The sequence below is a fragment of the Durio zibethinus genome, chromosome 19 (genome assembly GCF_047325235.1).
Source record: "Durio zibethinus cultivar Kanyao isolate XHJ-2024 chromosome 19, ASM4732523v1, whole genome shotgun sequence".
Taxonomy (NCBI): domain Eukaryota; kingdom Viridiplantae; phylum Streptophyta; class Magnoliopsida; order Malvales; family Malvaceae; genus Durio; species Durio zibethinus.
In genome coordinates this window covers 24,062,492-24,075,726 of record NC_143180.1, presented here as the reverse complement: position 1 = coordinate 24,075,726, position 13,235 = coordinate 24,062,492, and the positions used below count along the sequence as shown (strand labels likewise).

At 27.5% G+C, this 13,235-nt stretch overlaps 1 protein-coding gene and 1 long non-coding RNA gene across 3 annotated transcripts; one reads left to right on the top strand and one right to left on the bottom strand.

Annotated features, from left to right (window-relative positions):
- The first annotated feature begins 6,036 nt into the window (after positions 1 to 6,036).
- On the top strand, positions 6,037 to 6,976 carry LOC111309663 (uncharacterized). Its single transcript, XR_002692458.2, has 3 exons — positions 6,037 to 6,256; positions 6,347 to 6,410; positions 6,673 to 6,976. It is a non-coding gene; the product is annotated as an uncharacterized LOC111309663 (long non-coding RNA).
- A 354-nt stretch (positions 6,977 to 7,330) lies between these two features.
- Positions 7,331 to 10,871, bottom strand: LOC111310004 (U-box domain-containing protein 44-like). Of its 2 annotated transcripts, XM_089748897.1 has the most exons (4): positions 10,596 to 10,871; positions 9,526 to 10,238; positions 9,137 to 9,437; positions 7,331 to 8,964 (listed from the first exon to the last, which is right to left on the bottom strand). In XM_089748897.1, the coding sequence occupies exons 2-4, from the start codon at positions 10,105 to 10,107 to the stop codon at positions 7,511 to 7,513; spliced, it is 2,337 nt and encodes a 778-aa protein (XP_089605023.1). In that variant the 5' UTR covers positions 10,108 to 10,238; positions 10,596 to 10,871; the 3' UTR covers positions 7,331 to 7,510. The 2 variants fall into 2 exon arrangements, with proteins under 2 accessions (XP_089605023.1, XP_022764813.1); XM_022909078.2 differs by lacking the exon at positions 10,596 to 10,871 and having other exon boundaries at positions 9,526 to 10,412.
- Between the last annotated feature and the right edge of the window lie 2,364 nt (positions 10,872 to 13,235).

The following is a 13,235-nucleotide window of genomic DNA, read 5'->3' as shown; positions in this document are numbered from 1 at the left end:
TACATTTTTAATATAATTATACTTCTAGTACAATTGGATAAACTTAATGAATAAACCAAATGATTTTAGTCCTTTTAAGATTTTTAAGGACCTTTTTTATGATTTTACTTTAATAAGTGTTTAAACTTATTAGTCTATATAATTTGCTCATAAAATTATACTAAAATCTTACAACACTATAGTGGTAATTTTTATTTATTTGGATTTTTATCACCTCTACCATGCGCAAGTATGCATTCTTTTATTAAAGAATGTCTCATTAAATTATTCAAAATATTATATATACTTAATCAAGTTGTCATTTCATTTATCTTTTCACTATTTAAGTGGTTTTTTTTTTTTTTTTAAGTAAAAGGCCTCCAAATCCACTCTTAGTGAAAGATAACTAGCAAATATCTTCATATTTTTATAAAAGTTCCAAAACTTTTACATTTTAATTTAATATAAAAGTTTATATCAATAAGCAGATTTCAACTGTAATAATACTTTTATAGTCTTTATTTAAGATTTTTATGTCAAATCATCAATACTTATATGAATCTATTTCATCATGGACACTATTAATAATTTTTTATTATCATGAACAAAACCATTTCTATCACCCAAATGGATTAAATAGCATTTTTTTTGCTATTATAAAAGTTTTCATATTCATAAGATATTTGAATCACTCATGGTTTCCAAAGTATATATATTTTGAAATTTTTACTATATAAAACTATAAATGCTAAATTATTTGTACAATCCATGAATTAGACTATATACATAATAAAAAATTATCTTAACATGATCAAGATTGTGGCATCAAATTTAGCTTATAGCTAATTTAAGCCAACCATAATAATCTACGTCATACCAACAAATCATGTAAATTTAGCTATTGAAGTTATGTCATTTATAATGATGGCTTTTTGTGAAAACTAACTATTTCAAATATTATCATGAGTTTTCAATGCATATATTAATTGCCTAATAGCCAATTTTAAGTTCGTGACTATTGAAGCCTCTAATTTTGATTTCAAATTTTTTTATGAGAATTTTATTTCTCCACCATTGTGCAATCTATATATCTTTGTTATTTATCACTTTTAATTGGTCATAACATTTTTAGATATATAATAAATTCAAACTTTACTCATAAAACCAATATGCCTATGTAAAATAAGAGTCTATAGTATTTTTAACTCCAATTTTAAATACTTTCATAATATTTTGTGATGAATATGTTCATGTTTAGATCATCATATCAATATAAGTCATGAAACATGAATCCAAAGAATCATTTTCATAAGATAGAATAAACAATAATTATAATATCAGTTCTACTCACATTTCATGAAAAAATTCATTATGAATTTGCATTGGTTAAATCACTAATTGGCTAACTCTAAGGCTTACGACTTTTATAAACCAATATTATTATCTAAGCTCATATGTTAATATGGTGTATAACTAGCCACATCCTTACCATTGTCATAAAACTATTGAAAACCTCGGGAACTTGTTCACATTTCATTTTAATAGCCTGTAAAAGGTCATTTTTTCGGGTACAAAAAGTAAAAATATATTCATTGTCTTTAACCAATAATGTATTAATTAGACAATGGCATTCTATCTCCATAGTCCATATCTTTCTTATATGTACAAGAAAGAAAATTCTATCTCATTCAATTCATTTTTGTAATATATGATAAACTATACCAATGTTCTCCATGCCATCATAAAATAGAATTAAACACATGCATGTATTGGTGCTTTTGGAACATTGAATTTGCATGTTCTTTTCTAATTTATAAACATGCCTGATTAGACATTGACGAGCATCCTTCAAAATGCTAGTAACAAATAGATGCTTCAATATTTTTTAATGACATGTCTTTTTGTTTAATCAATATCCCATATACGAAAAGCAAAGATGCTTTTTTTGTAACAATTGATTAACTTTTTAACCATTATTTATGATTTCAACTTTGTGATTGTTTACAATAAAATTTTATTTTGTAAAATCACTTCTAGTGTAATACACCTAGTAGGCAAAAATACCTGTCACACTGCCCATATTTTTTATAATAACAATTATTTGGTTTATTATCCACCAATTAATTCATAAAACATCATATCTTAATAATAATTATTTACATATATCAGTTTAATTTTAATTGATTTTCATGAAAATAGAATGCAAGCCAAAATTTAAACCAATAATAAATTTTAAATATATATATATATATATCAACATTTGATTTATAAATGATCAACAAAAATAGAACCATACAAATAGCTTAACTCATCTTATTATCTCAATTTTGGTGCTATGATTTAAAATAAAACTAATTTTGCAGTCAAAATTTATTTTTTGCATATTTTCTCCACTTATATCTAATTTTTTATGGTAAATACCTTTACCTATTTTTGATTATTTTCATAGAAACCATGGGATAATTTGTTTATTCTATATATAACCAAGACATGATAATTAAATAATCGGTCATTCCATTATAACCCAATTTAATTCATTACTTTATAACAAGTGATAATTCTTTTGATCGCAAATCAATTCATGTCTTTCTCTTTTATGTTTTCAGGCTATTTTCTATCCTAGTCGTTATAAGTATCAATTTTTCAAATAGATATAATATAATTCATTAAACCCAATTATGGAATCAATTTCAGTATATGCATAAACTTATATAATATAATCAATATTTTGCATATTGTGTTTTGACTTTACACACTAATAAAATAAATTGTTAACATATTTATCACATTCAACCAATCTTTTTACCAGCAATTATGCAAAAAAATAAAATGCATACCTCTAATGAAGATTTTTGTGAAAATTAATATTTTACTCCATAAAAATATTAATCATTTGACACCTTAAGCCTTTGCTAATACTGATCTCCAAATCATGCCAATTTCTTTTTCTTGTATCTTTCTTATGCAAAATATAACTTTCTTACAATAGCCTTTAAATTGTTAGAAAAAATAAATAAGGGAAGAGAAATAATAGAAAAAAATTTTGGCTTTGAGGTGTGAAAAATACTTTCTTAAAGGCAATTATACCTTTAGGATACAATAAAACCTCAAACTCTCTAATTAGAAGTAATGAAAATGATTATACTGAAAATTTTATCTATAATGAATGAACAGACAAACTTTTATTCAAATAGTTATAACATTTTGTATAATCATGATCTTTATGAATAATAATCTATTTACATTCAAATAGTTATGATAATTTGTTATATGATAATTATTTGTATTCAAACATAATTATTTAAAATATGAATAAAATTAATACAAAAATTAATTTTATTAATTTTATTCATCAATAATTAAATCTTTTTATTCAATGTGAAATGCACTACATTCTAAACTATCAATAAAAGTTATAGCACCTCCACACGTCCATTCAAAGGACGGTACCACTTTATTCTAAATTATCCTAAAGGTTTATAGTTCTAACGGTCTTAAATTTTAATATTTAAATATTAAAAATAATTCTTAAGATTTCTCAATCAATTTGGTAAAATTTTTAAAAATACTTCTTTATCTCAAGAGTGTTCAAAAATCTCATTTATTTTTTTAAAAAGGTTCCGTCATAAAAAAACTTAATCATTTTGGCTGTCAAATTTTTATTTTATTAAAAATATATCTAATTTTTCTACCAATTGAGCAAAAATTAGAAATATTTTTTCATCTAAAAATGTCTTAGATAATCATCAATTTGTGATTACTAAAAATTTCATTCTCGAGATTTATTTTTTACTTTAAAAGTTTTATTTCTAAATTAGGGTCAAATTTTTTAAAATTTTCACCATTTGGGCCTAATTTAGAAATATCTTACAAGTTTAATTTCTAAATTTTTTACCATTTGAGTTAAATTTAAAAATATCTTTCTTAGAAATTAAACTCTTGTTATTCATCATTTGTTTCTTAATCTTTAAAAAGAAAATAATATAATAATTATTTTTTAAAGTCTCATATAAGTTTTTTTACCATTTAAGTTGAATTTAAAAAAAATCTCTACCTAGAAATCTCATAGAAATTCAGCCATATGTGATTTCTTTTTTAGATTTCATCATTGGATAATTGTCAAATATTTTCATACAAACTTTGTAAATTATATTTTAAAATTTTTTTATTTAAGAAATAATACAATTATTTTTATTGAAATTTCATCTAAATTATTCCATCATTTGAGTCAAATTTAAAGAAATTTCACACATAGAGATTTTTTAAAAAAATTATCATTTAAAATTTTTAAGAATCTCATCATTAGATAATTGTTAATTCAATCTTAAAATTTTATTAAATTTATTTATGTTTTTGGGCTTTTTTTTAGAATTGAAAATAAATTTTAATTATTATTATTGAAATTTTATCTAAATTTTTTCTCTATTTGGATCAAATTTAAAAAAAATTTATCACTTAAAAATTCCATAAAAATTATCATTTAAAATTTTAAAAAATTTTATCATTGGATAATTATTATTTATTCTTAAATTTTTATTAAGCTTTCATTATTATTGTTTTTTTAAAATTATTTCTTCTAATATTTCCTAAAATTTAATCATGCCCAAATATTTCAAAACTAAATCAATGATAACATAAATGAATAAATAAATAAACAAACCAAATAAATAAATAAATAAATAAAATAAAAATACCAAAAAGGTCAGCTAGGCTGAGCTTAGATCATGGCTTGGTTGCAAGCACGGAAAGCAACCAAAGCGGCTTAGGCCCGGCTCGACTAGACAATTGTTGGCAGAAACGAGTTGAGCAACATGAGTTGGATCAGGTTTTTGGTGCAACGTGTGGATCTTTGGCATTAATGCTCAAAACGACATCGTTTATCCTAAGTATATAAAGTCGATTTTTTTTTTCAGACCTCCTATTTTCCTTTTTTTTCTTTCTTGAGTCTCTCTTCTTCTTTTTCTTAAATCGATTTCAATGACCATTGGTTTCTACAAAAATACGCCACAAACTAAAAAGTTTTGTCAAAAAATTGTTGGTTTTTGGAAAAGCTCACCGAATTTTAGAAATGATGTCGGAAACTGGGTTTGTCACTAGAAAGTTACCAAAAAATTTGAATTTTTATAAAAAAATTCATCGAATTTTGAAAATTTTCTAAAACAAACCTAGAAAATTTAAAAAATTCACTAAAACCTTAAACTAACCCTTTGACTTTTTAGAATCCTCCAAAGAACATCATATCAAACTTTCTCAATTTCAAAAATTAAAACAAGAAAAAAAAATTCTACCACAAACTTTTTCTTGGAAATTTTTTTTTTGTATTTGATTGCTCTTTATATTTGTCGTGTACTCTCTATTCTTGTTGCTGTTTTTTTTATTATTTATAAGACTAAACTTAGGATAATTCTAAATCAATCTTAATTCAATTTGTATTATCATAAAAAGAAAATTAGAATTTATCTATGTACAAGTTAAATCCAATTCCAATTCTAATAAACAACTTTATCACCACCGATCACTCTTTCCTTGGCCATTCAATTTTTCTTTCTTGAAAAGTTATCATTTTTTATAATTAATCAGATAATGATAAAAAATGCCATTAAACTAGAGATAAATCACAAAATATTTAAAATAAATAAGTAAAAAGGATAAATACAAAATAAAACATGAAATAATAAAAATAAATAAAAATCTTACAATCGTATTTGGATTGAGTTTGAGTCCAATCGACTTGGAACTGAGATTAAATAAAGTGTCCATAATTTCATAAATCAACTAAACTAAATCTCAAACTTGCTTATCCATTTATTTCATAGCATTAGTTTAATCTACGGATTAGAAACTAGATGCGCAAAAATCGAATGGTATAGAAGCTTGCAGAATGGGAATGGTATACTAGTAGTGTCTTTGAAGTGATTCTCCAATTCGGTTTCAAAAACAATATCTGAGAAATTGGCATCTCCCACAGTAACAATGGTTGCTTTATCTTACCAAAAGTTCATTCGAATCCGATTCCAAGACAAAATTTTAGAAACACCAAGAGCAGCATATAGATTTGTCCAGAATTCGCCAGCTTTAAAAAAAAAAAAAAAAACCGAAAAAAATGCTTTTCTTTCTTCTATAAGTATGTAAATTGGGGCCAAGGAAGTTGATCAGAATCATAGATTGACAAGGCCATAACCCAATCGTACTTCATAACTTCTAGCCAGAGCTTGTCTTGATTTCTCCATGGGAAATCACAAAAACCAAGAACCAACAAGCGACAACAAATCAGCTGGTGATCTCTCAATGTCACATATTGATCATCTTTTTTCTGTTTTTCAAATGGATCTTTGTCGATTTTAATGCTTGTATATATGTCTTCCAGCATGTTGTCCTCCGGTGACAAGAAACAAGGGCAACGGCAGGAACAGAAGCTTCATTGAAGGATGGTAAGTCTTCAACTCTACCACCTTCAAATTAACAATTTTTTTTTATTATCTTATTCACCATTGATTAAATTCCACAAGTGCAGTAAGAGAGTTGCCACATATAGGATATATTATTTTAAATTAAAATGCGAGATAAAATTAATATTCGATATACTGTCAATATAAAATTTAAAAGCTAAACAGATAGTTTATATAATAAATTTCTCCTGAAATTTCTTTCAAAATGAACATTTATTTTTCATCTAAATCATATATTTTGCAGTCTCTTTGCTTTATGCTGCTGCTGGCTGTGGGATGCTTGCTTCGATCTCTAGAATAAGGAGCAATCAGATGGCAGTGTGAAATTGCATCTGAAATGTTCGTCTCCGTTGCTGAATTTTTATTTTGTACTTCATAAAATGTAATATAGTACTATAATGACGTTTGAACGTAGATTATTAAACTCAAATTATAGTACTTGCTTTTGTAACTATACTTTTTTTTCATCGGTGCGATAGAAAGAAAAAGTATATACCTTCGTATCTGTGAGTGATTAGTAATCAAATTATATGATGTTTTGTTTGTAATTTATCAAATTCTTCTCTAGCTGCTGTTGAATTGATATCAAACCTGTATTAATCTTTATTCAATGTTTGACAATGGAGAAATTTTATATTGGTTTGAATTGTAAATACCAACCAACATAATCTATTGGTAAAACATTAAATTATTAATTTTAACGATTTCGTTCAAATCTTAATAACTTCAAATATGAAAAAGAATTATCAGTACTAATAGCCAAATTTACTTAATTAACAATATATCGTCCTTTTATTTGTACAAAAAAAATCAACAAATTTCGTTTATTATTATTATTAATTGGAGGAAAAAAATTTTAATCTCAATTATTTGATCAGAGGAATATTATCAATTATTTACCATTAAGCTAAATGCTCGAGTGCTATTATTTTACTTACAACAGGAATATTTGTTTTCTTATGATTCATCCTAAAATGACCAAACAACACTTATAGGATACGCAAAATAAGTATAAACAAAGAAAACAAAGTATAGAAATTGACATGCAGAAAACAGTAGTTGATATAGTAGAAATTGCACTCTCAAAAGTAACTAGATTGTTCTTGTAAGAGTTCAAGCTGTGCCAATAATTTTGCTGTTGATGATTTTAATCTGGGGTCACCATTCTGAGCTAGATCAATGAGCACCACCTGAGCAGATTCCCCATACTTTACTCTATGCTCCTCAACTTTGAAAATCCTTTCCAATATCCACAGTGCTTTTTCCTGAGCCTTCACAGTTGTTGATTCCAGGATTTTTATAATTGCTCCAACACCTGATTTTTTGGCAATGAAATTGCTTCCACTTTCCCAAATTTCATCTTGCAATAGTGTTGCAATTGCATTTAGAACAGCTTCATCTGCTTCCCTGTCTTTGCCTTCCAATATTTGGATTAGTGAAGGAATTGCACCTGCCTTTACCAAACAAAATGTGTTCTTAACAAAGCAATAGCCATCATGGACTTCACAAAATGCAGTAGTGGAAGGGGGGACACAGAACCAGCTTGATTTTTTTGACTTTCGGAGAGATAGTGAGTTCTGTGATAGCTGAGCTAGTGAGGTAGCAGCTCGGCATTTAGCAACCAATGATCCACTAGAAAGCAACTTCACAAGCAAAGGAATCACCTCATTCTGTGCTGCAAGAAGCTGTAGTCTTTTATCAGAAGGAATCGTAAATCGAATTAATATACCTGCAACACCTTCTGCTAACCAATGCCATGTGGATGTCAAGGTTGAAGGACTCGAAGTCATTGTAGATATCAAAATTGGCAGCAGATTTGCCTTTTTAAGAACCTCTGTCACTTTGTTATTGCTAATTGGTATGTTGCTCAGTATGCCAACTGCAGCAGCTTGATCACTCTCCAATGAGGTTGATGAGATAATGTTGACAATGATGTTCAGGTGGCTTTCTCCTAGCTGTTCTGTCAATTCTTCAGGTAAATATTTCGAAAGAGTGTAGAGTAAATTCAATGCTCCAGTCCTGATTTTCGCGTTACTTTCGGTTAGAAAGGGTAGAAGGAGCTGAATTGCACCATTTTCCTTCATTTTTCTTCTAACTTTGGATGCACTAGAATGGCCAGCAATGCTATTCAGTGCTTGTAGGAGGTGATACTGAATTACAGGACTTGAGAGATTTAAAAGGGAGAGCATTTGCTGTGCTACATCTTGATTAACAAGAATAGATTCCGACTGAGCAATTCTTGCAAGAATTGCTGAAGCTGGCTCCCTAAGAGTCATGAGCACAGATGTGACAGAGAAAAGGAGTTGAAGTAGAGAAACTACAATGCCGGAACTGATCAACCGTTGTATATTTTCCGGCAAAATTGACAAATTTTGCAATGCATTTAAAGCAGATAACTTGGCTTCAAGCTTTCCAGCATTAAACATCTTAACAAGAGGTTCAACTGCTCCATCTTCTCCAAGGGAAGTTCTACTTTGATCTGTCAACTCCATTCTTGATATTGCAGTTGCCATGAGGATCTTACTCATGTCAGAGCCTGGCAAAACATGGCAATGTTTTTAACAGGTAACTTAGGCCTTTGAATAGAAGTACGATAGAATTACATATCAGCTTTTATCCAAGTTTAGTTACATGCATTTTAATGGATGCATCTAAGAGTCAAGATTCAAGCACTCAAATGCAGCAAGTAAAAGGTAATTTTGTGTTACCTTCCTTCAAGTAGTGCACTAGTGGCTTGAAGTAACCAGCCTCTGCCATATGCAGCGCATTTTGTGTATTGCTTGACAATGCATTTAACAACTTCCCTGCATTTTCCGAAGCAATCTGATCATCGCCGTTAAGCATGGTAACTAACATAACAATGCAACCTTGAATTCTGCCAAGCCGTCTCCAAACTGCAGGAAGATCTGACAGATCAAGCAACAGCCCCACGGCTTCCCTCCTCTCTTCCACATCTCGCGTCAAAGATTTCACCAATGCTGATAAAGATGCAGCATCTGCCATCTTCTCCTGTTAACAAGAAAAATTTTCCAATTGAAAAAACAGAATAAATAATGGAAAGAAAAGATCAAAAGAATATGTCACAAGTATAGTTTACCTTGTTTTCGGCATTTTCTAAAGCAAGTTTTCTCAGTATCTGAAGGATGATCAAACGGTTGTTTGGTTTACATGATCCCAACCTATTAACTAGAATGAGAATAATGCCTTCTTCATTTATCCATTCATTTGTAATCAATCCTTGCCTAACAGACTCGTTGAAGCTGAAGAGCGCAAAGTTGAATTCTTCATCATTACCATACTTCAGATGCAAGACAACATCATTGATAGTAAGATTGGTTCCTTCCTCCTCAATTTCTATTCTTTCTTCCTCAATTTCTCTCTCTGATGCTGTAGCACTAACAAACTCGGATTCATGACTTGGACTAGAACTTGGGCTTAAGCTTGCATCAAACCTCACATTCATGAATTCCTTATGCAATGCACCAATTTTCTCTTTCATATCCAAATGAAGATCAATACTAGCAAAGAGCATAAGGCCTACGGATCTCCCAATATCCTGTATCACATCTTCAATCCATATATTTGCTTGTTTCGAATCAGGGCTTTCGATCAAAGTCTTAGCACGTCTAAGCTCTTTCTCGAGCGATTCTATTGCTTTTCGGATAGTAACCGTGTCCATGACATCTTTGTTATCCCTTATATCACTCAAAATTGGGACAAGTTTATTGAGAAGAAGTGAGAATTCAAAGAATAGCCCATTTTCTGATTCTTTTGCCAGTGAGGCTACTTCTTCCACTAAGGTTTCTAGCTCTGATACAAGCTCAGGAAAGCTTCTGCCGTCAGTGTTTTGCATTCTCAAAGATCGAATAGTTCTTAATAAATAAAGTTATCAACAAATTTCCAGGGAAAAGGATTCAACGAATTAAAAGTCTAGAGAAAAAAACAAAGAAAAAGCTGAAAACAGAGGATTTTCCAGCGTCTAAACAGAGTCAAACAGTAACAGGGGTTTGGCAGAAACAGAGAAGGGGCTGCAAATTCATATGGAAGATTAAACAGATTATAAATACAAATAACAAACAGAAATAGATTCATATATATATACAAGTGTAAAAAGAAGAAAAAATAACAAGAAAAATTCAAGGTCCAAGAAAAGAGAAGGAACTTAACCTGAGGATCGGAGTACAAAGACTGAGAAAAAGACCAAGAAATGGAAACACCCTTGAATCTTAACGGGGAAAATACGAGTGGAAAACAAAGAAAAAGCAACAAAGAAAATCGAATACAAGGTAGGAAGACCGACCAGGACAGAAAAAATTATTTTTCTGGCGAAACAATCTGTTTGTCATCTTCCCTCATTGGACTTGAACAAGAAACAGAAACGACGGGAAAAGCTTAAAATTATTATATTACGGTGATGATCGTCAAAAGAAATTTGTTAAATGTGAAAATGGAAGCTTGCAGTCCGGAGTTATGTGGAGAAGGATACCATCCTTGTCAATGTCAATGTCAATGTCAGTTGGCTCTTAACTTGTCATTCAGCTTATTTATTAGTACTATCCTCTTTTCCGAGAGGACCAAGTCAAGAAAAAAATTGTATAAAATAATTAGGCTACGTCAACGTATATATTTTTTATTTAAATTATATTATATAATTATATTATTAAATAATTAATTTATTAAAATTAATAAAGAATATATTAATAACTTTTTTTAATAATTTAATTATTTAGCATTATTTAAATAAAAAATAATATTTAATATGATATATCAATAAAATGTAATTGTCTCATATAATTTTTTTTTTTAATTTTAAAAAATAATTGCTCTTACTTTCAAGATTTGAAAGTGGAGGAAGCTACGGGGATCCTGCCTCATCAACTATCGGGGACCTGTTTAACGATAGCTATGCCTATGGCTAGATTTATCAAAAGCTTATCAGAATCTGAAAAGTTCTTCTAATGCCCGAATCTGACCCAAATTAATTTTATTAATAAAAAGGCCATAATTAAAAAAAAAAAAAAAAAGCAACGTAAAAGACTACCATAAAATGATTCCAAATTATATTTACTTGTCTCTAAGCTCGACAATTTTTATTCAAAATGCTTTAGATTATAAATAATTTGAGTATTAAAATTAAAAAATTTATGTTCAAAATGATTTAAATCTAAAATAATTTAAATTTAAAATCATTCAAAAATTTTTTAAATAATCCAATTCAAAATGATTCAATTCATTCAATTATATATATTATATAATAAATGCATTATTTGTTATGTTAATTTGTTAGTATTTTTCTATTTTTTATTCTTCATTTGCTGAGTCATGTATTGAGAGGCAATTTCTTTTCATACTTGCATAAGAAGACTTGAAAAAAAAAAAAAAAAGGTTAGCTGTGTTTGCTTTTACCTACAATTATTTATGCTATAATTTTATAATTAATCAATCATAATAAAAAAAATTATGTAAGAATTTTTTATTTTAAAGTATGAGTCCTATAGATATTTTTGATAAACCTCATATAGATGTTAAATTTAATTTGATTAATTGATTAATTATTTGCAGTAATTACAAGTAATATGCTTTTATTTGTACTGCATATACATGGTGATTTACCAAATAGGAGGATTTAATTACAAATTTGAGCAAAATTCAAGAACTTCTTCTTGTATTATCTTTGAAAATGATTGTATTCGATATTTACAAAAGTATGGAAAGTTCAACAATGGAAAGAATAAAGGAGAGAAAGTACTAGAAATAAACAGGAGTGAAAATACTAAGTAGATTGATTAAAATGGTTAAGTGCAAGATTGGAACTTTAAAGAATTTTGGTTGGTGTTGGATTAATTAAATAATTAATATATATTATTATTTTAATCTTAAGTTTAATTTTGAATTAATCAAAGTTAATTAACTATTATATCTCATAATTTCAAAGGGAAAAAATTATATTAACTTTAAAGAAAATGAGGTTTTATTTACTAAGTTCCCAACAGCTGCAGCTAAAGTTTAATAAATCTTCAACATCTTTAATTTTTGCACACTCATTAAATAATTCATAAAAACTAATAAAACTTTTAAAAAATGGCATTAATACACGCATTAATATTTTTTTTTTAGACTTTGTTCAAATAAATAGTAAGCCAAACCCAAGTGTAACAATAAAAAATATTTGTCTAATTCCAACTAAATTGAGTGTATTTTAAGTAAAGTTGACCATTTCATTGAGTTAATTATAGGGTATGGAGAGGGTTAAACATTTCTCATTTCCATTCTCAATCCCCAAATTCGAAATTTTTATATTATATTCATTTCTATTTTCATATATAATAAATATTTTAAATTTATCTCCATTTTTATCTTTGGGGTATTTAACGAGTATGAATAATTTTCATACCCATAGTTTTTAAAAAATATATATTTTAAATTTTTTTAATTTTCATCTTGTTTATTTAGGTAATTTTTTTTTATAAATATATTAATATATATTTTTTCAATAAAAATATATTACTTCTAATTAATTTAAAATAATAATATATATTATTTAATAAAAAAATTATTTACTAAATATATATTAATATATATAACATGCAGGTGTGAGGCGGCTATTATATTACCTATTTTTATCCCTGTATCTAATAAAAATTTAAAATCATACAAATCTTTATACCCATACCTATATCCATAACATAATACACATCTCATCCTATTAGGGTAAAAAATTAAATTTCTTATTAGGTATAGATAAAATTAACATCCCTAATTAATTGTTGCTTAAATATATATATATATATGACTAGTCAATTGATT